Source organism: Camelus bactrianus, chromosome 9, assembly GCF_048773025.1.
Source record: "Camelus bactrianus isolate YW-2024 breed Bactrian camel chromosome 9, ASM4877302v1, whole genome shotgun sequence".
NCBI classification, from domain to species: domain Eukaryota; kingdom Metazoa; phylum Chordata; class Mammalia; order Artiodactyla; family Camelidae; genus Camelus; species Camelus bactrianus.
In genome coordinates this window covers 70,003,965-70,029,964 of record NC_133547.1, presented here as the reverse complement: position 1 = coordinate 70,029,964, position 26,000 = coordinate 70,003,965, and the positions used below count along the sequence as shown (strand labels likewise).

At 53.1% G+C, this 26,000-nt stretch overlaps 1 protein-coding gene across 5 annotated transcripts in view; it reads left to right on the top strand.

Annotated features, from left to right (window-relative positions):
• CPNE2 (copine 2) overlaps positions 1-26,000 on the top strand; it is a 45,236-nt gene that overhangs the window by 5,331 nt on the left and 13,905 nt on the right. For 4 of the 5 annotated variants that reach the window (XM_074370689.1, XM_010967312.3, XM_045504558.1 and 1 more), the window contains 11 exons: positions 10,053-10,267; positions 12,334-12,513; positions 14,274-14,348; positions 16,228-16,299; positions 17,396-17,479; positions 17,746-17,835; positions 18,788-18,886; positions 19,398-19,484; positions 20,859-20,918; positions 22,766-22,899; positions 25,118-25,172. In XM_074370689.1, coding sequence (XP_074226790.1) covers positions 10,088-10,267; positions 12,334-12,513; positions 14,274-14,348; positions 16,228-16,299; positions 17,396-17,479; positions 17,746-17,835; positions 18,788-18,886; positions 19,398-19,484; positions 20,859-20,918; positions 22,766-22,899; positions 25,118-25,172 — 1,116 coding nt within the window. In that variant the 5' untranslated portion in view covers positions 10,053-10,087. Of the gene's footprint in view, positions 1-10,052; positions 10,268-12,333; positions 12,514-14,273; positions 14,349-16,227; positions 16,300-17,395; positions 17,480-17,745; positions 17,836-18,787; positions 18,887-19,397; positions 19,485-20,858; positions 20,919-22,765; positions 22,900-25,117; positions 25,173-26,000 lie in introns of those variants that run through there. The other variant, XM_045504557.1, reaches the window with a different exon arrangement.

Genomic DNA, 26,000 nt, shown 5'->3' with positions numbered 1-26,000 from the left:
AGCAGATGGTGATGTCCTTGGCCAGAAGGACTTGCTGAGGAGGGCCCACAGCTGGGCTGTGGGCCTCTTGCCTGGATGCAGAGGCTCATAGGAGCCCCTCCCCACTGTCTGGATGAGAAGAGGCGGGTGTGCCTCTTCAGTGTGGTGGGGTGAAAACCACTGACAAAAAGTGGGGCTCCCCATCTGCAGAGGGTGCCCAGCTGCAGTAGGAACCCACAAGGGGATTCAGGTACTGGGTGAGCCCAGATGACTTTTCAGTCCCAGTCAGCCCTGAGAGTCTGGGCAGGAGCTTGGGGCTAGAAGCCCAGGGTAGCCCAGCAAAGACTGAGGGGCACTTGTAGACTCCCCAGGGCTGGAAGGAGGCTGAGCCCTGACAGGCAGGGAAACTGAGGCAAAGAGAGGGGAAAGGACTTGTGGGGAGCTCACATAGAGAGCTAGGAGCCCTTGTCTCTTACTCTCCCCATGGTAGGCCCCTGGGTAGGTGTGGGTGCCACAGGATTGGGCCCCAGGGCTGTGCCCCAGGCCTTGAGGCTGCCCCACAGTCCCCTTTGAATGAAGCTGGGTTGGAATGACTTTGGCCGGTGGTCACTGCCACCATGCCCTCCACCCTCCATTAGCTTGGTCCCCTTTCTGAACTTGGCCGGACCCACCCCGAGGTCCCTGAAGTACTTTCTGCATCCCAGAGTCCATCCACACCCATCCCTTACAGCTCTTGCTGGGAGGCAGGAGGGCAGGGCATTGCCAGCCCCACTTTGCTGATGAAGGTGCTAAGACCTAGAGGGAGGAGGTGGCAGAAGCGGGACAGAACCCAGTGCCGGGACTCCTTGAGGGGAAGGGTGGAGGCTGCCTCTCAGCCTGCTGCACCAGCCCCTGGGGTGATAGGCTGAGGAGACCCCAGGGCCCAGCCCTTCAGAACAAGGCTCAGCTGTACAGGGGTCCTGGTGGTCCTGAAGGAGGTCGCCTGCCCCAGAGTCCAGAGCTTAGTGATTAAGGGGGGCTACAGAGAATGACCATTCTCTGGGTGTGGTCTGGCCAAGCTGGGGACCCAGGGGAAGGGTATCAGGACCGACCCCTGCGGCAGCCTCTTCACCATGCTGTCTGCATCTATATTTATCCCCATAATGGCCTATCGGGAGTGCAGCGTCTTCAGAGCGCAGCAGCCTTAGCTGAGGCGGAGAAGTGATTTGTGACAAGATGCCACCCCCTACCTTGACGAGAACACCCGTCTGCTCTCTAGGGGCTGTGCACCGCCTGGCAGGAGCCAGTGCAGCAGTGAATGTGCAGAGAGGGCCCCAGGGAGTATGAGCAGCTTGGGGCTGGACACCCATGTTCCATGAGCCAAGGCTGTGGCACATTGGGGTGGTGGGGCTGTGGCTGGAGTTGTGTGTCTGGAAGGTGGAACCAGATTAACTGTAAAGCCTTTCAGCTCAGCGATTCAGAGAAATCCTGATTCTGAAATCCCAGAATTCCCAAGTCCTGGGATTCTGTGACACTGTAGCCCCAGGCTTCTGTAGTTCCAAGATGCCGCAGATCCTCTTTGCTTCACCTTTTCACTCTTCCTTACTCTCAGCAAACACTTGTCCAGGTCCCATTCAGTGCCCCTCTGCACAGGGAACAACAGAGGTGAAAATAAGATCTGGTCCCATCTTTAAGCTCAAGTGAGGGTGACATTTCCTAAGCCAGTGGTTACAATATGATGACCATGTAAGTGCTTCCGCCTCCAAGACCAGGGGCTTGGGGGTGCTTTGTAGAGCAGTCTCCAAGTTCTATGTTTTTTTTTTAATGTAGGTACTAGGGATTGAACCCAGGACCTCTTACATGCTAAGCATGTGCTCTACCACTGAGCTATATCTATCCCTCTGTTGTGTGTGTGTGTGTTTTTAAACATTTTGTTGACGTATAAAAGCTGACTTCCCACATATACAACTCAATGACTGTTCACAAACCAAAAATTTCTGTGTTAGCAGCACCCAAACTGAGAAACAGAAGCTTGACCATCCTGAAGCCTCTTGGTGGCACTTTCTGGTCACTAGCAGCCTCTCACACTATCCTGCAACCCCTTCCTCCAACAGCATAGATTTGTTTTGCCTGTGTTTAGTTTCCTATAAGTGAAGTTATACAGATTGCCATGCTCCATTATGTCTGGCTTCCTCCACCCAACATGCTCGTGAGACCCGTTCCTATTGTTGGTGCCCCTGTGTTTCCTTCATGCTCAGGCAGTGCCGTCCATTGTGTGGATGTTGACCATTCTATTTATCCCTTCTGATGATGGGCATTTAGGGGACTCCCAGACTGGGGCTATTACAAATAGTGCTGCTCTGAAAGTTCTTGCATTTGTCTTTTGGTAAACACATTGTGTGTTTCTACCAGGCGTTGCTGGTTTGTCGCAAGGGGTGCATTTATTTAGCTTTGTTGACACTGCCAAACATTTCTCCAAAGTGGTTGTACCAGTCTTCACTCCTGTTGGCAATGTGTGAGAGTTCCAGTTGCTCCACATCCTTGTCAACACTTGATATTATCAGCCTTTTTGATTTTGACCATCTCGGGGGTGGGAGTTGGGGGGAGCATTGTGGTACTGATTACACTTGATTTTGTTGAGCTGAGTTTGGAGAATGACAGAACTAAGTGAAGAAGGGGGAAGGGCATTCTAGGCAGATGGAAAAGGGTATGCAAAATTACAGAGGCATGAAAAAGTACTGCTGGAACTTAGTGTAGTGTACAGCACAGCTAAAGCCAGAAATGTTGCGGTGGGCGGCTCTATCAGGGTGTTTGGATGTTCTCCTGAGAATGGTAGGGAGTCACAGAGAGTTTTTTCTCATTTTAAGCTAGCAACTACAGTATGTAAGGCATTTTGTAATTTCTATTTGACATAAAAGAAAACTAAACCAAGACTCAGAAAGACTAAATGACTTGTCCAGAGCATATTAGCAGAGGGCCTGGAATGCAAATTCTTTCGAGACTCAGTTTGCTCATCTGGAGAATGAGGGTGGTGATAATGCCTCACTCAAGGGTGCTGTGAAGCTATAGAAGTTCAAGTCCATAATGCACTAGGCACAGTGCCTGGGGCAGGCATTATTATTACTCTCATTTTATATTATGTTTCCATCAGCCATACCACCCCCTCTGTTCTCTTCCAGCTAACAGAGTGGGAGTGGCCTCTCCCACAGTTAAGAAGAGCTGGCCTGGAATTGCAGCCTCAGCACCCTCCTAGGACCTAAAGGTTGCTCTGATGGTTAGTTTTATTTATCAACTGGCTAGGCTATGGTGACCAGTTATTTGGTTAAACACCAGTCTGATTTTGCTGTGTAGGTATTTTTTTAGACATGATTAACATTTAAATCTGTAGACTTTTCTTAGAGCAGATTATCCTCCAGTTATGGGTGGGCCACATCCAATCAGTTGAAGGCCTTAAAAGCAAAGACTAAGGTTTCTCCAAGAAGAAGGAATTCAGCCCCAAGATGGCAACATAGAAACTGGGCCTAGCTTCCAGCTTGCTTGGCATGCCCTGTGGAGTTTGGACTCAGGGCTGCAATATCAACTCTTACCCGCACTTCCAGCCTTCCCTCTTGCCCTGCACATTTCTGACTTGCCAGCCCCCACAATGGCATGAGCAAATTCCTTAAAAGAAATCTCCCTCTATATGTAGATACCCTGTTGGTTCTGTTCTCCCTGGAGACCCCTCATACAGTTGCTGCTTGTCTTCCCAGATCTTCTCACCTGGGAAATGGGGTGGAGGAGGCAACTTGATCTGGATGCATTCAAGGCACATTCCAGCCCTGAAAGCTCAGTGAATGCAACCATCAGGGCCAGTGGGGACCAGGCATCTGGTTAGCCAAGGGTTCCAGTTATCAGAGTGTCACCATCTAGACCAGAGGTTGCAAACTCAGAGGTCTGCTGAGACCCGACAGGAACTCAGCATGTGAAGCTGACAGGGCTGTTATGGGGACCAAGTGTGACATCTGGCTAATTATGCCAAGTGTGGGCTAAACCACATCCATCCCTGGGGTGTGGTCAGCCACTAGGGGGCCACATAGCATCCTCCCCCTAGGAACTCAGTGTTCACAGTGTGGTCTCAGATGGGCCCTTCAGCAGCACCTGGGAGCTGGTCAGAAATGCAGACTCTCAGGTCCCTCCCCAGAATGCTGCATTGGAATCTGCATTTCAACAAGATGCTCCACCTACTCACCCATCTGGGATTTGTGTGTCCTTTAGCCACCCCCACCAACAGTGTCACCAGGTGGGCTTGTTAAAATACAAGTGCCACTCTGGGGGCTCTGATTGAGCAGGTCTGTTTGGGGCCCAGGAACCTGCATTTCTAACAAGCTCCCAGGAGATGCTGAGAAGGCCCATCTGGGAGCCACACTTGGAGAGGTGACAGCCTAAGGCTGACCCAGGATCCTCTAATGTCAGTGACTAGACCTCACTGAGCAGGATTTGCTGCATGGATGGAGATCCAGAGGCCCTGGAGGCCACACCCAGGAGTGCAACACCTTGAAGGGCATGTGGATGTGGGGTCTGAATCTGTTCTTCCCTCCCTGGGCCCTCATCCACCACCTTGGTCTACTTTGGCATCTGTGAGCTGTGTCTTCCAGTTGGGAAGGGGAGCCTGGGGCATATTCTTAACAGTTTTAACTCCTGGCCCCCTTTACCGTAAACTTCACACGTCTCCCCAGTTTTTGACCTGCTTCCCCTGTCCCCAGCCATCAAGAATCGCTAATAACACAAGCTGCATAGTGTCATTCCAAGAGCTTTACCTCACTTAATCCTCAACCTGAGGAAAGCATTCTTACTGTTCTTGTTTTATAGAGGGGGAAACCAAGACCAGAGAGGTTAATGACTTGCCTGAGGTCACACAGTAGGTAATTGACAGCCAGGGATTCAAACCCCAGCAGTCCGAGACCAGAGTCTGTACTCTTAACCACTGGGCAGTATTCCCCATCCTTTTAACTGCCACCAAAACTTTGTAGAGCATTACTTCCTATGGTTGGCACTGAAAAGAGGATTTCTTTTCATTTTTCAGACATCAGGTTGAACATGCTTTTTCAGAGGGCACACGATGCCCCCCAGTGCTGACAGCCGTCCCGTGGTTGCACTTACCCCATGGTCTCCACCAGACAAGACTCTGGAGTGGGGGCTGCTGCCTCCCTGGGCGCCTCAGCCCTGCCCTGCACCTCTCATCCCTCTCTCCCTGACCTGGGTCTCCAGATCGCCACCTCAGCCGGTTGCCTCCCCTGGCCCCTGTGCCTGCCTCTCTTGGGGTCTCCCGTCACTGCCTATCACTAATTTGGGGCCCTTCAGGCCACTTCAGCATCTCCTCCCAACAGTGGGTGGCGTTCACAACCCAGCTCCTGGGTCCTGAGCCACTGGGGCCAGTGAGTGGGCGGGAAAGATGGAGTCCAGCAGCCCTCGCTCTTAGCTTAAAGCACTGTTCTTCCCTGGCTTAGAAGCACCCCTGCCCCTTCTTGGGCCTCATTTTCCATCTCTGTGAAGTGGGACACTAACCCCTCTACTGCTGGCCTCTTGTACAAGTTATGAGGGTCCAGGGATTGAGAAGGGGCTTTGTGATCTCTCAAGTGATGTGTGCAGCAGGGAGGTGCTTGTGATTCCTCTGGGGCTGCAGACTGAAGAGAGTGCCTGGTTGCTTCCTTCCCTTGTTCATTTGGCACATATTTATTCAGCACTCACTGTGCACAGGTGCTGCCCTAGGTGCTGGGGAAACAGTGGGGATTCTGCCCTTGTGGAACTTACATTCTAGAGGGACAGACAGACATAAGGCAAATAGACAAATTAGTGAATGGTTGTACATTGCATTGATCTGTGAGGAAAACTGTGGGACTGAGATTACATTAGCTTGGGTGACCAGGGAAGGCCTCTGAGGAGGTAACATTAAACTGACAACTAAGACCTGTCATGTGAAGAAAAGCATTTCTGGCAGGTAGAACAGCAAGTGCAAAGGCCCTGAGGCAAGACAGAGGTTCGCATATTCACAGAGCAAAAGGAGGGCAGTGTAGCTGGGTGCAGGGAGTGAGGGGACATGTGGCATGAGGTGGGGTCAGGTAAGGCCCTGTTGTCCTGGGGAGAATTTGGATTGTGTCACCTGTAAGGGGAAGTCACTGGAAGATTTTCAGGTAGGGCTGTGGTGGCATCTGATCTGCATGTTTAAAGACTCCCTCTGGCTCCAATGTGCAAAAGAGAGAGTCTAGGGGCTGAGGTTGCTCAGGGAGACCTGACATGGGCCATTGCATGGCTGGGCATGAGGTGATGGGGGCCTGGCCAGTGGAGAGATGAGGATGATACTGGATGCAACTTGAAGGTGGAATTAGCAGCAGTGGGATATGGGGGGTGAAGGAAAGAGCGAAGTCAAGGATGATGGGTTCCTAGGTTTCTGGCTAAAACTGTTCTGGACCTGTGGCTCAGCACCAATCTCCAAATCCTTCTGCCTGAAGGATGCTTTAGGATCTGGTGCCAGTGGACCCTGTGGGGGCTGAAGCCTCTGACTTGTTCATTGTGGCCTGAGGGTGCTCAAGGAATATTTGTTGAATGGGTGGATGGACAAATGAATGTGAGTTCCCAAGCCTTGCACTCTCTTTGCCTCAGTTAACCCATCTGTGAAAGGAACTACTAGTTTTGTATCCCTGCCTTCCAGTTCTTTCCCTGGGGCATTGGTCACCCCAGAAGGCCTGTGTCCATCTGGGCCAGGCGTCAGGACCATCCTTGAGTAGGCCCAGTGCTGCAGGCCCCTTCTCCAGCCTGAAACCTCAAATTACCTGGGGGGGGGGGGGGCGGGTGCTGCACGAGGGAACAAGAGAGCATTTCCATCTTGCCCAGATGCGCATGGCAGGCCCAACCCTCCCTTAATGACACCTTGCCAGCCTGCCCTCTTGCTGGAGTAGGAGGGGAGGGGGCCCAGCCCAGCCTAAGCTGTGGTTTCTTTTTCCATTGCGTCAGGCCTCAGGGTCCGGCCCGCCTGCCCGCTGCCGGCTGGCACAGAGGGGCCCACTCTGACCCCCGCCTGTCCTAACTCCAGACATCATGTGCTCCCCGTTTCGGGGATCCAGAAGCTTCCAACCAGAGGGTGAGTTGGGGATGGGGGACCTGCCCCTAGCTGGGGAAGGAGTGCCCCTTCCCCGCCCACTTACCCATTGCTGAAGCTAGCTGGGGCCAGTGAGCTGATCCAGGTGGAGCCCTGATCCAGGTTGAGCTGTGGTGGACTCTGAAGAACCCCGCCCAGCCTGACCCTCCCCTGGGACCTGGGCATCCTGGCCAGGAGCCAGTGAGGGGCAGGAGGACAGTGCAGTAACCAAGGCAAGTGATGATGGTGGCTCAGCTCAGGGGGAGGGTGGGGAAGAAGTGGCCCCAGAGTGTTCATATGAACGCTTGCCTTACGTCTGTTGGTCTGGGGGCTCGTGTGTCCATGTGTATCTGTGTGTCCACACACAAGGAAGTGTGTGAACCTGGGCGTGTGTACCTGACACCCCTCAGGATGAAACCAGAGGTCTCTGACTTGGCAGCAGGGGGGATGGTGGCCCAGGTGGCATCTAGCATGTCATGAAGGGGGCCAGTGAGGTGGAGAGGAGGTGGATGAGCTGGATTCCACCCCATTAGTGATGACTGGAGAGACAGGGATGTGGACAGGGTGACGCTGGGTGCTCTGGGGCCCTCTGAGACTCAGGCTCCCTTTGGCCTGGCTGACCCCCAAGGTGCCCCCACTAGGTTCTAGGGCCCCACCATGCCCAGCAGTCCCCAAACCCTAGCCACACATTGGCCTGGGAGTCTGGAGACTTGGCTCACACCCTGCCTCTGTTGTTTCCTGGCTATGTGACCTTGGACAGGTAACTTCTGTTCTGAGCCTCAGTTTCCTTATCTGTAAAATGGGGGCGACTGTTGTGGCCTACCCTACCTCTGGGTAGTTGTAAGCATAAACAGGTGTTCTCTCAGCCATCTGGCAAGATGTCCATTTTGGACATCCCTGTCCCGCCTTGTCCTCTCCGGGTCGAGGACTTGCTCGCCCCTCCCCCACCTGGCACGGCCACCCAGCTGCACACTGAGAGGCAGTACAGCTCTCCAGCCCCTCCAATGGAAACTAATTTTTACACGACAGGAATAAATCCTGCAGGCAGATTGCAGTGCCGTCCTGATGCTCTGGGCTCTTGTGATTATAATGAGGTTCTAGGGACAGACAGTGGGAGGGAGGGGGCTGAGCACTGGCTCTGTCACTGTCCAGATCCTCTCCCTTCCAGGCATGCCCGGGACCCTGGGTCGGGAGCCAGAGAGGGGCCTCTGGCCACAGGCCCCACGCTCACCCAGGCCTCCTGCAGATGGGGGCTTCATCTGCCCAGCGAGAGGCTGGCACTCAGGGAGTGGGCTGTGGCTGGGTCAGAGGGAGGGGAAGTGGGTCCAGCACTGCCACTGTGGCTCGGTCCTTCCCGCTTGGATGACAGCCGCCTCCTCGCCAGCCTCCCTGCTGCCTCTCTTTAGTCTAACAACCCCGTCTCCCCACAGGGGCTGGAGTGAGTTTTTAAAAACAGAAATCAGATCATGTCACCTCGCTGCTTAAAACTCTCCGAGACTTCCATCACTCTTAGAATAAAGCCCCAACTCCCTCTCAGAGCCTTCAGCCCTCGGGACCTGGCTGCCCTCCCATACTCTCAGCCAGGTGGAACTGAGCTCTAAGAGGGCTGGGGCTGGGCAGTCTCCTCACTGCAGGGTCCCTGCCCTGGCACAGTTCTTGGGACTTAGTAGATGCTCGGTAAATACTCTAGAGTGAATGAATGAGCCTCAGTGTCCTTGTCTGGAAAATGGGGTGATATTAGGACCTACCTCCTCAGACTGGATAAGGATTAGCAACGTCATGCAGGTGACGTGCTTAGCTCACAGTCAGGGCTTGTCAATGTGGTCAGGTGGGTTTGTGGTCCCAGAAGGAATACCCTCTTCTCCCCTCCCTCCTTTGGGGCAGTGCAGAGCCAGTTACCCACTCAATAGTGAGGGGACGAGATATTAGTCAAGGAGTTGGAACCTGGCCTTTGTACATAAGTGTTTGGGACTGGACTCGTCCACACAGATGTGGGCCTATGTTAACTTCAGATGTGCAGTGGAGAGAAGATCTGGCCACAGGAGCCTTGGAGGACTGTGTCATGATGTCCGGGGGCAGATGAGGGAGATTAAGCACAGAGAGCCAGCTGGCTTGTGTACAGGGCCTGTTATGGGTGGGACCCAGACTGAGCTCCTCTCCGCCCCTTGAGATGGGTTCCTCCATACTTGCTCCAAATGAACACTTGCACTTGGAGGAAAACACATCTGCTTAAAGTAAGCAAATGTCAGTAATTAGCCTTGACATTGGAGGAGGTACATAAGGCCCAATGCATGGAATTTTGTTAAGTCGTGTACAAGTGACAGGGTAAATTCAACATTGAGCATAAGGACCAACTCAGGCAGGATCTGAGCGATATGGAGGATTTGTCCACTCATTGATTTATACACTTATCTTTTTTATTCAACGAATGTATACTGAGTGCCTCCTGTGCACCAGTCACTGTGCTTAAGCTGGTGATACAGGATGACCAAGCAGACAATGAACAAAGCCAAGTTTTGGATAAGTGACCAGAAGTGAGATTCCTAGTGGCCAAAGCAGTGAGGGAAAGCTGAGCATTTACAGGCTCCATTGTAGCCACAAGATGTGAGTATCAGTTGCTCAGGAGAAGCTCATGTTTTTCTGGCAAAAATGAATGGGATGCCTGTGTCCACTGTGATTTGTTGCTGATCTGACAGAGGCAACTTGAATCTGTGTGTATCACACAAAGATTGACCAAAGCAGAGAATAACTTCAAAGACAAACTGAACACATGACAAGAGACTCCTTTTCCGTGCCTTTCCTGCATTCTCCTTTCTCCAATCTTTTGAGCCTGTTATTCCATCCCATTCCTCCCCACCCCCCCACACACCTTTCCTTCCATCTCTCTACCAACATCTTGAGGGTCAGGAGGTGACATCTCCCCAGGCGTCTGTCTGGCAGATGTCTGTCCCCTCTCTGACCTTCAGTGCTGTCCTCCTAGACTGCGAGGAACTGCTGCCGCCATTGCCAACCCCCATGGCCTACATTCCGGGTGGGGGTGCCCCAGCATCGGGGGTAGCCCCCCTGGGCTCCCAGTACTGCGTGTGCAAGGTGGAGCTATCGGTGAGTGGCCAGAACTTGCTGGACCGGGACGTCACCTCCAAGTCTGACCCCTTCTGTGTCCTCTTCACAGAGAATGAAGGCAGGTGGATCGAGGTGAGAGCCCCCTCCTGTGTGCGGCTGCGATGGGTGGAAGGTGGCTAGGGGCTGGGGAGGGACTCCCACTGGATCCCAGGGACCTGGGGTCAGGCCCTTGGAAGTATTTGGAGTATGGACTGGGGATTATGTAGAAAATTGTTACTCTTAAAATCAAATTTTATTTAAAATGTTTATAATGTTACTTAAAATAATTATATTTGTGTTTAAATTATTTCATATATTTATATAATTTTATATTAATGTTTTATATCATTATATTTTAAGTTACTATAATATATAGTTTAAACCTTAGAGTTTAGCAAAATGCTTGCTTCCATTTTTAAAATAACTTTCCCCACTTATTCCTAAATGAGCACAGTCAGTGAGGAGCCAACAGAGAAATAGGGAACTCAGACTTTAGTCCCAGAGCTAGGCCCAGACCCAGCTCTGTCACTCCCTGCCATGTGCCCCTGGGCAAGTGGCTATCCTTCTCTGAGCCTGTCTCCTCATCTTTGAAATGAGGATTTTTTTCCCTGCCTACCTTGGAGAGCCTGAGAGCTGGGGATGTTGATAGAGCCACAGCCAAGGACTTCTGAGCTGAAAGACTTTGGCTCGAGGGTTGGGGAAAGATGCAGCTTAAGGAAGGATATTGAGAAATCCAAACTGTTAAGACTTTCAGGGTTTAAAAATGACTTTGTTTCCTATTCCAAAAGGGGTCTATATTCATTGTAGTAAATTCAGAAAACCCAGGTAGATCTACAGAAGAAAAATCAAAATGATTGGGAACTGGCCTCTCAGGGAGAACCACTGTTAACAGTTTGGTATCCGGCCTTTCAGGTAGTTTTATATGCATGAAAATTTTCCAAAGTATGTTTCTATTTTACATAGTTATTTAACTGGGCCTCGGTGGGCATCCTGAAGTTTACAAAGACTTTCCACAGACATTGGCTCCTTCTTCTGATGCCAAGGAAATGGGCTGGGATTGCTTACCCACTTCAGAGGGGAACTGGGGCCCAGAGCGGGGAAGAACTTGCCTGTCTCACCCAGTATATTGGTGATACAGCCAGAAGTGGGAGGTGGGCTGTGGGATCCGCTGAGGACTCCACAGGGGAGCCCCAGGCCTGAGCCAGCATGTCCTGAACCCCGCCTATCCCTCAGGAAATGGTGTCCTCCCCCACTGCACCCACCCCCACCCATGGCACTCCCCCACCCTCCCTGACAATCTCTCTCCCACCCAGGCCGGCCACCCAGGCTAAAAATAGCCTGGGGCCAAGACCTCTTCCTTCCCTGCTGCCCCGGCCCTTGGATATGGGATGGGTGGGAAGAAAAATCAACACAACCCCAAAATAGACTGTCACCCAGACTCCGCGGTTTGGGGCCTCCATGCAGAGAGGCCAAGAGGCGGGGTTCCCATCGCAGCCCCACCAGTGACCCACAGTACAAGGCCCTGTCTTTCCCCAGGTTTCCACAGTCAGTGGGACAGCGGGGGCCACTCATTCCCAATTCTGACATTCCAGGGTTCTATGAAGGTAGCAATATCTGCCCCCAGGGAGATGGGGACCCCTGACCCCACCTTCCCCTAAATACTCCTCTTTCTCTCTGTTTCTTCTCTCAGCTTCCATGTAAAGTGTAGTTTGAAAAAAGGGTTCTCCCTAAATAAAAAGGATGAAAACCACAGACAGTCACATCCCTTCATTTCACAGAAGTGGAAACTGAGGCCCAGCTGGGAAATAGGACTTTCCCTCTGTCACCTACCTAGACAAGGACCACTCCCTTACCCTGGCACTTAAGTATGGAGTTAAGGCCCGAGACTGAAGAATGTGAGTGCTAGAGTCAGACGTGGGTTAAAATCTTGAAGCTGCCCTCTAGCTGTTCAGCCTTGGCTAAGTCACTAAACCTCTCTGTGCTTCCTTGGCCTCATCTGTGAGCTGGGAGTAATGATTACCTCAGTCACCCAGGTAACTGGCCCCGAAGGCCTAGCACAGAGATGCGTGCTCAGCGAATTAACACCATGATTTCCAGCAGCTGAGAAGGGTTGAACCAACTGCTTAATTCTGACTCTTGTTTCCCTGCCCCTCTGCCAGTACGACAGGACAGAAACTGCAATCAACAACCTCAACCCCGCATTCTCCAAGAAGTTTGTCCTTGATTACCACTTTGAAGAGGTACAAAAGCTCAAGTTTGCCCTGTTTGACCAGGACAAGTCCAGCACGCAGCTTGAGGAGCATGATTTCCTGGGCCAGTTCTCCTGCAGCCTGGGCACGGTGAGCCAGGCCCCCTCTGGGTGGGCGGGGGCAGCACAGGCACCCACACCGACTCCCCACATCACCCAGCTCCCAAGGATGGGGAGGGTCCCTGCTGCCTGCTGTCCCTGGCTCAGTTTCCCTGGCTGGCTTCCAAGGTGGCATCACAAATGCAGACAGACTTAGAAGCCAGCAGGCACAAAAGGGAAGAAGTATCCTGGTGGGGCTGGGGCCAGGCTGAAATGCTCCCACTGGAAGATACTAAGCGCCGCACCAGCCAGCTGTTGCCACCCAGGAGTGGGGGCCCCATGTGGCCAGAGCTTCTGATTGTTAGAAGTAAGCAGGTGCAGTCTGACTTCCTGGGGTAGAAGCGTACAATCAGCAACCACGACACCCGTGGTAGTCCCACTTCGCGGCCGGCTCACTGCATGACCTTGGGCAACTTCCTTTCCCTCTCTGAGCCACACTTCCCTATCCAGCTCAGCTCTTGGTGAGCTAATAGAGGAGCCCCTGACACAGTCATTATTGATGACTGTGTGTCCTAGGGCAAGCCCCTACACCCTTCTGGGCCTCACTTTCCCCATCTTTTACTCAAGGACTGTCCAGCCTAGAAAAAGGCAGTGGATAAATAAAATGGAAAAGGCTTTGAGAAGTTCCAATGGAGAACAAAGTGCCTTGGGCCTTCCAGGAGATGATGTTCAATGAAAAAAGCCAGGGCCCAACAGTTGTGTAAGAAGTGGGGTGCGTCCGTCAGGGTTCCTGCCATGTGTCTATACCCTCCAAGAGTAACTGAGGAGAGAGCTTAAGGACCAGGAGGGGCCAGGGGCCAGGAACAAACAAGGGGCAGGAAAACCTACGCAGGGCCTGACACCAGCGGGAAGCCGGGCTACCCCTAGCCTGGAGACAGGGGCAGGGCAAGAAGTGGTCTTGCCAGGGGCCTGGGGAGAGCTGTGGCCACCCCAGGGAGGCCTCTAGACTGGTGCCAAGGCTGATGATGAACAACAAATCCCACCAAGCCACAGCCCTGCCTCTGTCTCCTCCTGCTCTCCCAGCTCCTGCTGGCGCCCCCATCAGTTGAACCCCCACAATCCAGAGGATGGGGGAGCCAGGTGATGCAGTCCACAGTGACACAGAGCAGGCAAAGAAGGGCAGAGAGTGGGCCTGGGGAGAAAAGCCACCATAGAGGGACTAGGAACATGCTCACATCAGCACAAAGAAACCCTGGCATTTTCCCCAAGAAACTAAGAACGGTGGTGGGTGGGGAATGGGGTGTACAGAGACTGTGGGAGGGTGACTTTACAGTGTGTCCCACTCTACCTTCCTACCATGTATTGATCCTTGAACCCTGTGTGAACGTATTCACTGTTCAAAACAACAGGAGTCAGGGTGTGATCCCTGATGGAAGAATGGGGTCTGGATAGCTCTGGGGGAGGCGGTCAGGGGGCTAAACTCCCTGCAGTGGCCTTCAGAATGTGAACGTTGCAAGAGCCTTTTCCAGGGGGCAGCCAGGTCAGTGGGCATCGGACTGCTGGGCTTCCATCCCAGCTGTGAGACCTCGAGCAAGTGTCTTAACCTCTCTGGAGACCGTAGTCTCCTCAGCTGCCCAGTGGGGTTAACAGTGGTTGCTGTCTGCTCCCATGGTGAGGATCACGCAGGGGGAGGTTAGGCAGCGCCTGGCATAGAGTATTTTCTGTGAGCAGTGCCTGTTGAGGATTTTTCTTGCTTAGGTCTCCGCACCAACCCTCACAGAGCAAGTGCCTCTCTCTCCTCTCTCCCTCCAGATCGTCTCCAGCAAGAAGATCACTCGGCCTCTGGTGCTGATGAATGACAAGCCTGCGGGGAAGGGCTTGATTACGGTACCAGCCCCACCCCCACCCCCACGCTCCCTCTCTGCGCTGCCCACTGCCCTCCCCCATCAATGGGCCGCTTCACTGGCAGATAATCACCAGCTTTGTTTGGAGTAAAAAGCCCAACTTACAACTTAGCAACAGGTCTCTTAGCAACGGGCTCCTGGCTCCACATATGATGCGTTGGGCCCGCCAAGCTGGGGTTGGGGGAACTGCCAGGGCCCCCATGGCGGCCTCCCCGCCCCCACCCCGTAGAGGCACCCCTGCTCATCCCAGGAAGCCTCCCAGCACCCACTCCCGACACTGGCCCCAGCCTATCCTCCCTTGGGGGGTCTTTCAGGCGTTTCAGGAGTGCCTTGCCCATCGGAGCTCTGCGGCTGCAATGCGCAGTGATTCCTGTGATGCGCAATGATTCTTGCGATGCACAGCAATGCCTGCGATGCGCAGTGATACTTGTGGTGCACAGGCCCTTTGAGCTGATGAGTTCTTGGGTCCTCAGACTCCCGGAAGGCGGGGAAACCTGGTTTCACAGATGAGGGAACTGAAGCCCAAAGAGGAAGTGCCCTGGGGCGGTTCAGCTAGTGAGATTCCCTTCTGGACTGTCCCCCTCAGAGTATGTGTGACACCAGGCGAGCGGGCTGTGCTGGATGGAGGGGGGCCGTCCCTGTGTGTGTTCAGCAGCTGTTACTCTCCTACTCTGGAAACTTCCTGGCTCCCTGCTGCCTGTGGAGCCGTGCATTCTAGGCTGTGAGGCACCCAGCAGTCTCAGCTGGGTTTTACCCGCTTCATGTACGTGGCCTGCATTCAAGGCAAACTGAGTTCGTAGCATACCCTGCACTTTACCCCAGGCACTTATCCACTGTTTCTGCCACCTGGAATGTCCCCTCCCAACCTCTCCCCACCTCTTGGGGTTCAAAACCTCCCCATCTAAATGCCTCTATAAGCCAGCTGCCCTCCACGTGGCGGCCAACCCAGACGAACCCCACCAGGCAGGTATGCCGTCCCCAGCATTCCCAGCAGGTCCCTCTAGACCTAGGTTCCCTTGACCTGTGAGATGGGGACAGTAACAGGGCTTGCCCTGCAGGGCTGTTGAGCAGGGCTCAGCTGCAGTGGAAGAAGGGGAGAAGAGGCCTCCAGCCTGGCCTCTGTCTGAGGTTCTCAGGGTCAAATAGCTTGTTAGATTGAGGCCATCCTAGAGGTGTGGGAGGGGAGGAAGCCCACTTGTGATTCTGTTGGCCAGAGGGCTTTTCCTGCCACTGTGCGGGCAAGGGGGAGGGAGAGGCCGAGAGAAGGCAGATGGCAGCCTCGAGGTCCCGCAGAGCCGTGGCTGATGGAGAAGGCCCAGAGGATGGATGACCAGTGCGAGCTGACAAGACAGCAGAGGGAGCTCAGGTGGTCCCATCCCTGCCCTGGGCCTCGGTTTCCCTGGCTGCACAGTGAAGTTGCTGGAATTTCCGATGCCTTGGTGTTTGAAGGTGGTAGTGTGTGTTCTCTGGGTCTGCAGTGGGGGCATGAGGGGGCCTGTCAGGCTGCTCTCTGACCCAGAACCTCTCCCAGAGGCTCAAGACCACCCCCCGTGTTTGGTTCCTGCTTCATCTCCCTCCACCGTCTCATGGCCCCTCTCGAGCCACATTGGGGTCACTTTCTGATTCCTCATATCCTGATGAGTTATTACCCCATTTTCCAGAAGATGAAAAGTGAGGTTTTAGGAAGATAAGAGACTTGTCCCATGTCATCTAGCACTACCCTTCCCCTCCCCTCCCCTCCCCTCCCCTCCCAGCCCTGGAGATTTGACTCCTGGGGCAACCTACGTCCACCCTGCCTAAACAGGGGCTGGAAGGAGTCTCGGGAACAGGCCTTGACCCCTGGCATTCCTCTGGCCTTACAGATCGCTGCCCAGGAGCTATCAGACAACCGAGTCATCACGCTGAGTCTGGCGGGCAGGAAGCTGGACAAGAAGGTGAGGCAGATGGGGGAGGGGTTCTCCATCAAGAAGCAGCATCCTCCCCCAGCCCTGGGGCTTCTGGTCACGACCTTCATCACCCCTCTCGGGACAAGTCCGTAGCACACAGTCCTACTGGCCACCCCAAATTAACACCTCTTCACCACTAAGGTGGTGAGTTTCCTGTCACTTAGAGATATTCAAGACATGGCTGGAAACCCACTCACTGGGGCTCCCCATCTCACTTAGTGAAACTCTAGACCTTATAATAACCTTTGGGACCCCACCTGAGGTGACCACAGCCCCCTGACTTCCTGACCTCACCACTTCCACACTCCCAACCTTCATTCTGTTTCAGCCAAATCAGCCTCTTCATGTCCTAGGATTACACCAAGCACCCTCCTGCCTCAGGACCTTTGCACTTGTGGCTCCTTCTGCCTGGGCTATTCTTTGCCTTGAGTATTCTCATGACAGGCCCTTCCTTCACCTCCATCAAGCCTTTGCTCTTACATCACCCCCCAGGGAGGTCTTCCCTGAAATTGCAGTGATCCCTGATTTCCTCCCCTCTCTTGCTTTAATGTGTCTCTTTAACACTAATTGCTGCCTAATGTATATTATTTACTCATTTTATGTATCCCCTCTCTTGAATATAGTCTCTTTAGAGTGACACATTTTCTTTAACTTTAATAAATGGAGCTTTAAAGGACCCTTCTGCTAGGATAGTTTCAGTTTTTCAGATTCCCAGTAAATTAAAATCCCATCCGGTTGGATGCATGCCTCCCCTGCCCTGGGAACAATCTCCCTGTTGATGTCCTGCTCTGTCTAAGATGCTGGAGTTGTAACTTCCATTAGGCTTAGCGTCTCTGAGCGCAAGCTCTGGTTACCCCAAGATGGCGTGGTTTCTCTTGGGGATGCTGCTTGGTCCTGGGGGCTGCAGCTGCCCTGGGCCTCTTGCTGAGCCCTGCAGAGGCTGAGGGGAGAGGGACCAGGCTGGCTCTGCCCACAGCTTCCACTCCTGATGCTGGGTTGGGGGAGGCAGCTGGGCCACACCTCCATCCCATCTGAATCTGGTAGAGTTGTGCCTCCCTCACCCACAATCTCCTGCTTCCTCCAGGATCTCTTCGGGAAGTCAGACCCATTTCTCGAGTTTTATAAACCAGGAGTTGATGGCAAGTGGATGCTGGTCCACAGGACTGAGGTGGGTGCGTGGGGCTCTGGGAGTCTCTGAGCCAGGGGGTCTGCAGTCCAGCCACCCCCAACAGCTCAGGACGGGGCTGGGCAGTCACAGCTCTGCAGTGCACAGGAAAACCCACAGTGGCACCTGTAGGACCCGTTCCCTCTCTGCCACAGGGATACTCACTTCCAACCCCAGAAGCCTGGCTGTGGGTCTCTCCACCTTGTTACCCACTGTCCCATTGGGCTGACCTGGGCCTGAGCTCACCCTTGCTCCTCACTGTCCTGCAGGTGATCAAGTACACGCTGGACCCTGTGTGGAAGCCGTTCACTGTGCCATTGGTGTCCTTGTGTGATGGGGACATGGAGAAGCCCGTCCAGGTGAGGGGGGCTGCGAGAACCCTGCTGTGCACTCTGACAGCTCCAGCCTCCCAGTCTACCCGAGGCTTCCTGGGGTGCCTTGGCAAAGCTCTTAAGATGGAAAAAAAACATGTTGGGGGAGGGGCGGAAGACCTGGGTCCTTCTCCCGGGTCTGCCTGACTCTCAGTGATCTGGGCAGGGCCCTCATCTCTGTGGATCTCTTGTCTAGAACAGGAACAGTGACTGCCCTGTTCTTCCTGGAGGGCTGTGTGCTGTTAGCTGGGATAATGAATGCAGGATTGCCTTGGAAACAGCCGAGTGTGGTTGCTGTGATGAAGCCCATGATCACTAGTCTTTAAAAGCTCTCAGTCCTCAGGGTTGTGTCTGAGAGCAGATGGGATGCAGGGAGGCAGCAAGACCATGTAGGGATCCCCAGACAGGGTATCAGGAAACTTGAGTTCTAGTTCTGGGTCTACTACTGCCACTATGAGACTTTGGGCAAATGCTTCCCATTCAGGGTCTCGGGTTACCCATCAGTGGAACGGGTATGATAATTCCTGCCTTCCTCCTAGGAGTGTCATGGCAGCTAAGTTAGAGAGCAAATCAAGATGGTATTTTTTTGTGCCCATCTTGGGGAAAAAATACCAATCTAGGGAGGGCTCCAGGCCATGGCCCATGAGACCAAGACAGATTAGCAGCCAAGTGTGAGGTGTGCAGCTTCCTGCCCCAGAGAGAACAGCTTCCATTTACTTGAGTGGGCACCCTTTCTCCTTTCCCCAGCAATCATGGAAGTCTTCCTGCAGGAGGCAGTTTGGGAGCTACCAGCATCATCCCAAGTCAGCTAGTCAGATCTGTGGGGAGAGGGAGGCACACCCAAAAAGAAGATGTTGGGTTGCTCAGGGAGGTGAGGGGAGCTGGTAAGTGCCTTCCTAGGCAGGGCAGCTCTAGGGTGATCTCACTGAACCCACTCTAGGTTATGTGCTATGACTATGACAACGATGGGGGCCATGACTTCATTGGGGAGTTCCAGACCTCAGTGTCACAGATGTGTGAGGCTCATGATGGCATCCCGGTAAGATGTGCTCATGCACGTGGTGGGGAAGGGGCACGGGTTTTTTAATCAGGCAGACTGGAGCTCAGATCCTACCTCTCTGCCTTTTGACCTTGAGTAAGACATTCGGTCTCTCTGAGCCTCAATTTCCCCATCTGTCAAATAGAGGCAGAAGAATAGAATGAGAATGAAATGAGATTATACAGGTAAAGCGTCTAGTGCTTAGCGAGGACTCAGGAGCTGTCCATTTAACTCTGAGAAGCCAGGCCCTCCCTGGGCGATGGTTCTGGGTGCACAAGTGGACATGACATGGAAGAGTTGTCCAGGGATGGAGGGCAGCTGCAGATCTTACCTTGGGCGGGTATAGCTTGGCCTGATCCCAGGGTGGCAGGAACCATTTATGGGAAGGCTTCCTGGAGGAGGCATGCTGCCCCCTAGTCAACTCTGTGGAGTAGATTCTGGTGCCCAGGGGAGGAGCAATCCCTGTGAAAGCCCCAAGCTGAGCTTCTCTTTCTCCTCCTGTGTTGCCCAGCGGGAATTTGAGTGTATCAACCCCAAGAAGCAGAGGAAGAAGAAGAATTATAAAAACTCGGGCATCATTATCCTGCGTTCCTGCAAGGTGAGCCAGCCTGAGTGGGCACAGGGCCGGGGCCAGGTCTGGGGGTCACTCAGAGAAGTATCATTGCAGAAGGGATAGACAGAGCATTGGGTATGTAGCCAGCAAGGCCTGGGTTCAAATCCTGGTTCTGTCACATCCTGACTCTGTGACCTTCTGAGCTTAGCCTCTCTGGTCTTCAGTCTCCTGGTATGTAGAACTGGGATGTTAACAGGATAAAGTGTGTAAAGGGTTAGTCTCCTATTACATTGCTGTGTGGAAGTCAAGGCATGAGATGACCTTCCAAGGTTTCCTAGTAGGAGGGGAACTGTTGGCAGTTGCTACTTCCCAGGCTTGCCCACTGCATGTTCAGCATCAGAGAGGCAGAGGACCTCGGGCTAGGGTACCCATCCTCTGTCAGTGACATCAGCAAGGGCTTAGGTAACTGCAACTCCTGTAGTGTAACTGAGGCCCAGAAGGACAATGAAGTTAATACCAGCAGTAGGCAGGCTGAGGTCAGGGGCCAGGCCCACCTGGGTATCTGGTGGCCGTGTATTTGCTGGAATCGGGCAGGATGTTAAGGAAGGCAGCCGAGGCCAGGGCGATGAGAGCTCTGGATGCTACACCTGAAGGTTCTGAGATCTGGCACTCTCTCTATTGGCTGGCCCACCCCAGGCCTCAGTTTCCTCATCTGGAGACTAGGATTTACATGAACTTGCAGTAAAGTTCCCATGCAGACGTGCTCTGTGAAAATTAAGCTGACAGGTTGCAGCATCATGATTTCAGGTCCTTGTTTCTGAAACTTGTGTCACTTACATCCCTTGTTCGTGATTTTTGGCACCTGCCTTTTTATTTTTTGGAACCACCTCCCTCTCCTGATTATTGTGTCTTCTTTACTTAAATACATTTATTTTGAAAGGAACCCTTCTAATGTCACCAAAACCAGAAGGCCAGTATTCTTTGCCAAAAGGAGGCAAAGACCATCCAAACAATGTTTTAGTCGCTTTGTTAATTTACAGCAGGAGGCCTTGGGCCAGAGGTCTGGCCTCTCTCCATTCAAAGTTGAGGTTGGTAAGGGCTAGAGAGGCTGAAAGACCGAAAGGTCTGTTATGAAAGTGCTGGGTATGATTGACACTGGGGCCTGGGACACTGCCTGGAATCATCTTGTGTGTGTGTGCGCGTGCCTGCGCATCACCCCCCCCCCCCAACCGGGAACCTTTGTTCTGAGTGCTTTGTTATGATAGAGATTCGGGTTTTGTTGTAATCAGATGTGGTCTGTCTGCGTTTTTTGGTCTCCTTGTCCCCTGTCAGGGCACAGAGTAACAACCCCCCAAAGAGCCTTTGTGCAGTGTGGCCCAGTGAGGGTGGTGACCCACTGAACCCTCTGATTCCTTCCAGATAAAGCGGGACTACTCCTTCCTGGACTACATCCTGGGAGGCTGCCAGCTCATGTTCACTGTAAGGCTCTTCCCCGCCCCACCTTACTCAACCCCAGTGAGGATTCTCCCTAAGGGCTTGGGCCACTGCAGCAGGAGGGACTTGGGATAAACTTCAGGAAGGACTGGCCCATAGGAGAGGCTATAGGTGGATGGGCCTGAGTCAGGGCTTAGCTGCAGGTCAGGGCCTGGCCACCCAGCCCTCAGAGTGTCCCTGGCTACACTTCTTCAGAAGGAACAAAGCCAAATTCATCCGCACTCCCCTTCCTGCCTCCTGTGCTGCCCCCCTCCTCCTTGCTCACTTGGCTCTATCCACACTGATCCTCACTGTTCCCACAACACGCCAAGTTCTGCTCTGTCTTAGGGCTTTGCATTTGCTGTTCCTTCTGCCTGGAAGGCTCTTCCCCAGAACCTTCTCGCAGCGGCTGCCCGGCCATCCTGCAGGCCGTAACACTGAGGTCACCTCCCCAGATCACCTCCCTGGGTGCCTCCTGTTCCTCTTCATCACTTCTCTTGTTTTATTATCCTCAGGGCACTTGCCACTCTGAAATTTTCTTAAGTATTTTTTGATATCCCCATCCCACTAGCGACTCGCAACTGAGAGTGTCCTAAGTACGGGGTCTTTGTTTTGTTTCCACTCCAACCTCAGTGTATCACTCAATGCCTGGCACATACCAGGCACTCAGTAAATACTTGTTGGAAGAGTAAATTGTCACTCTGCCTGTAGCCTGGAGTGTGTACCCCACAGACTTGTCCTGTTCTTCACCTGAAGGGAAGCCTCAGGCCCTGGGGGAACCTGTTGGGGTCCCATACTCTGTCCACCTCCCACCTGGCTTCCCCATTGTCCATCACCACCTCTAGATCCCATGGGGGCTGGAAGTTGCCTGTGGGACTATAAGGGGGCAGGGGATTGGCCTTGTTGACCCCTAACTTCCCTGATCACCATTGCCCCCCTTCCCTGCAGGGAGGCTGGGCCCCCCTATTCCTCCTGCGTGCATGTGTTTACTCAGCAGATGATACTGAGCACCTCCTGTGTGCCAGACACCAGGCTGTGCTCCTGCACAGGTCCCTCAGTTGATCCTGATGGAGTTCTCAAATGGCCATCTCATCCCCTGGGTCCCTCACCTACTCCTCCCCCTGCTGGGCAGTCTTGCCCACCCTTCTGTGCTACCCTCCAGAGGCTAGGCTGAAATTCCCTTGGGGCCGAGAGACCAGGTGGAGCCTACTCTCTACCCACCAGCCTTGGTCCCTGTGGGGCACCTGCCCAGTGCTCTGTGCACAGTCCAGGATCTGGCTCCAGGGCCATGAGTCTTACCTGCGGTGATCACCCAGTCTGACTGGGAAGGTGGGCACTGCCCTACCAGGCAGTCCAGGTCCTGGTGCCCTTTGGTAGACTGAGGGACAATGGGGAAATGGCTTAGTTTAAGGGTGAGGTGTCTGAGAACGCTTCAGTGGGGCAGTGACATCTGAATTGGGCCTGAAAGTTGGAAGAGAATTAGACAGGGAGAAGAGATGGATTGGCTCTTCAGGTAGAGAGAACCTCATGAATAAAGGCCTCCAAATGCGAGCAGGTGAACGTGTGGGTAGGGACAGTGAGGGGCGAAAAGGAATTTAGGGCTGTAGTTTGGCTTTGTATCATGTCTGGGCCATAGACTTTATGCTTGGGCAATAGGGAGCCACAGACAGAATTAGAACCACAGGAATAATACAGTCAGACAGTTTCCAGGTTTTGGACCATCTTATGGAAGTATGGGTCGGGGCTGGGAGATGATTGGGCTTCCCATATCGCATCAGCCTCTCTGTTCCCTGGAGTGAGACAGGGAGCTGGGGTCTCTGGTCACACTGGGTGGCCTTTTCCCCACTCTGCAGGTTGGAATAGACTTCACAGCCTCCAATGGAAATCCCCTTGACCCTTCCTCTTTGCACTATATCAACCCCATGGGGACCAATGAATATTTGTCGGCCATCTGGGCAGTCGGGCAGATCATTCAGGACTATGACAGGTAAGCTTGGGGAGGGACTCTAAAGGTCAGCTCAGACTCTATCCATCTGGGAAGCTCAGCTTGTCAAAGCTAGAATGGACCCAGAAATCATAAAACCTTGGAATGGCTAGCACAGGGCATATGTGCAATTATTGTCCCTTCCTGTACCTGTGGCAGACATTGCTAATCAGCTGCTGATTAGCCCTACAAAGCCCAGATCCATACTGAGATCCTTCTCCACACAGTATGCCAAGTAGTAAGAAATTAAGTCAATTTAAAAAAAAAGAAAGAAAAGAAAATGAGTCAAGACAGAAAATGAAACTCATTTGCTATTGCCGCAACCTTTACTGTTAGAGCTGCGGAAGTACAGGTCTAGGATGTGGATAGAGAATTTATCCAAAGTCACACAGATCAGAGGGACTGGAACCCAGACATTCCAATTCCTGCACCCGCCACCTGATGGCCCAACTGTCTCACTCCTGTTGGGAATTTCAGAGGAGCACCCAGCATGTGGATCCTCTTCCCATGGCCATGCTTCCTGGAGACCTTTGGGTGGGGGGACAGTGCCGAGGCAGTGAAGGTGAGTTGTGTGGAGGGTGTGGTCACCAACAGGATGTGTCAAATCCAGAGTCCCAGAGGGCTTGGAGGATCCAGAAGTCACTTGAGGGTTGTGGTGTCATCATCACAGATGGTGCCTGTTGGGACCTCCAGGTCGGAAGGTGGAATGACCAGGGGGCCAACACATGGGGAACAGGGGAGAAAGGAACAGGTCCCAGATTTGGTGGGAACAAGAGCAGACTCAGGAATCCTGTGTGCACTTGGCCTCCTCAAAAGCAGCAGCCTGCGGATCAGCTTCTGACTCCCAGGGGGCTCAGGGCCTTAGGGGTGGCTTTGATCCCAGGCCACATTAAGAGAGGTAACAGCACGCAGAGCAGGGGAGGTGGAAGTCCCCACCTGCGTGGTTGGGTGGGGGAGCCTGCCATTGCCACTCCAGAGACCCTTTATCCAGCTGCCCACTCAGCTCATTCTCTGAGCCTTCTCATGGGCATGCAGGCTTAACTGGACTCCTGCCCCACATCTGCCCCCTCACCCTCTTTCCCATCTCAGTGAGAGGCACCACCACTTACCGAAAACTCTTCGTATTTTTTTCTTTCCCTCATCTCCCCCATCATTCTTTAAAGAAGTCCTTTCAAAACATGCTTGAATCCAGCCTCTTCTACCCTCACTGCTCCCAGCCTGTTTGAGCCACCATCACCTCTTGCCCAGATCATTTCAGTAGCCTCCTCACTGGCCTCCCTGCTTCTGCCCTGGCCCCTGGACGTCTATCCTCTCACAGTAGCCAGAGGATTCCTCAGTAAATATATGTTGAATTAATGAACAAATGAGACATGGTCCCTGCCCTCAGGGAGTTCCCACTCAAGGAGGAACACAGGGAAGAAATCACTGGAGTTCCAAGAGACTAGTTTATGTGTGAGGCAGGAGCTATGGGACCACCAAAGAGAGAGGCATTCTGGGGTTTAGGGAAATCCAGAGAGAGAGGGGCCATTTGAATTGGGCCTTAGAGGATGGATAGGAGTTTGCCACAGGGAACAGATTGGGGAGAGGTATTTCAAGAGGGAGTGCAACAAGATTGGAGCATGAAGATGTCCTATGTGTTTGAGGAACAGCAAGAAGCTAGTGGCCAGGGCTGGGGAATGAAGGAGGGCAGGTGGATGCTGACACTAGGCTCTAGGTCTAGATCATGAAGGGCCTTGAATGCCAAGCCAGTGTTCTACTTGTTTTTTTGTTTTTTTTTTTTTAAATAATCATCAACCCTCTGGTTCCAGCCACTGTTTCACATTTTAGCATTTTTTCCCAGCCATAAGTGGCAATGGCTTGACAGCCACTACATTTCACTTCCATCATGACTGTGGTTTAGTTATTGCCAAGGTCCCAGTTTGAGAAGGGTCTAGAAGCTGCACTCAGGCCCAATGGTTAAAAGTGCTATGGTTGATTAGTAATGTCTGCCATGGGTGTAGATGGGCTCAAGCCTCTTGTTCACCAGATACCCAGAGATGGGTTTGGGCTCAATAGATGATTCAGAGCTTTTTCTAGAGGTGGTGAGCCTTTCTTTCTGTCCTTGGAGGTGTGCAAGGCAGAGTGGGTCCAGCCCTTGGTAGGGGGTTGGGAGGGTGAGCTTGGGCAGAGAAGGCCCCTGTCTTATTGTCTCACAGTGTTTTTCTCTCCTCTCTCTGATTAGTGATAAGATGTTTCCAGCTCTGGGCTTTGGGGCACAGTTACCCCCAGACTGGAAGGTAAGTGAAGCCAGACTCTTTCCTTTTGGCTGAGATGGGATTTGTGTTTATGGCCTCTGTGGGGTCTGCTTTGGAAAGGTCTGTCTGGGCCCCAGCTGCCCTGACTTCTCTGCCTTTACCCCAAACCCACAATGAGTCATGCAGGGTTTCCAGTGCATATTAAAGTGGGTCTACATGGGGTGTTACTGGCATATTTGAAGGCCTACTCTGGCTGCTGAGTGAGGACTGGCTGGGGTAATGGGGGGCAGGATGGAGGGATGGAGAAAAGGAGTGATGTCTATTACAGGTGGGAAAACTGAGGCTCAATGACTTGCCCAAGGTCATGTTCATAACAGGAAGCCTGGATTCCAGCTGGGCAGGTGGATGCTCAAGTCTATTCTCAGAGTTTGCTGCCTCTCTGATGAGAAGCTTGGGGGTGTGGGTACAGAGGGCTCCTAAATCTGCACTTATGTCTCAGCCAGTGCTCCCTCTTGTCTGCCCTGCTGTACCACATGCTGTTTCCAGAGTGGGTGTTCCCCTCGCATCCTCTCCAGGGAGGACAGTTTTCACCTAGAATTTTAGGAAGCTGCTCTGTGGCATGCTGGCCATTGTATGATAGGGGGCAGGATCCTGTGGGGCCAAAACTGGGCCTCTGGGCAGACATGGTGATGTCACTGGGGGAAGGGTGGGCTGGTGCGGCCTGGCCCAGCCTGGCCCAGCCTGGCCCGGCCTGGCCAGCATGAGCTCGTTGCTAAGACACCAGTCAGCTTTCAGAGAACTCTAGCTGAATGAGATGTTTTCTTGCGCAAAAGCCTCCTTGGAAATGTCACAGGGCAACTCTAGGGAGAC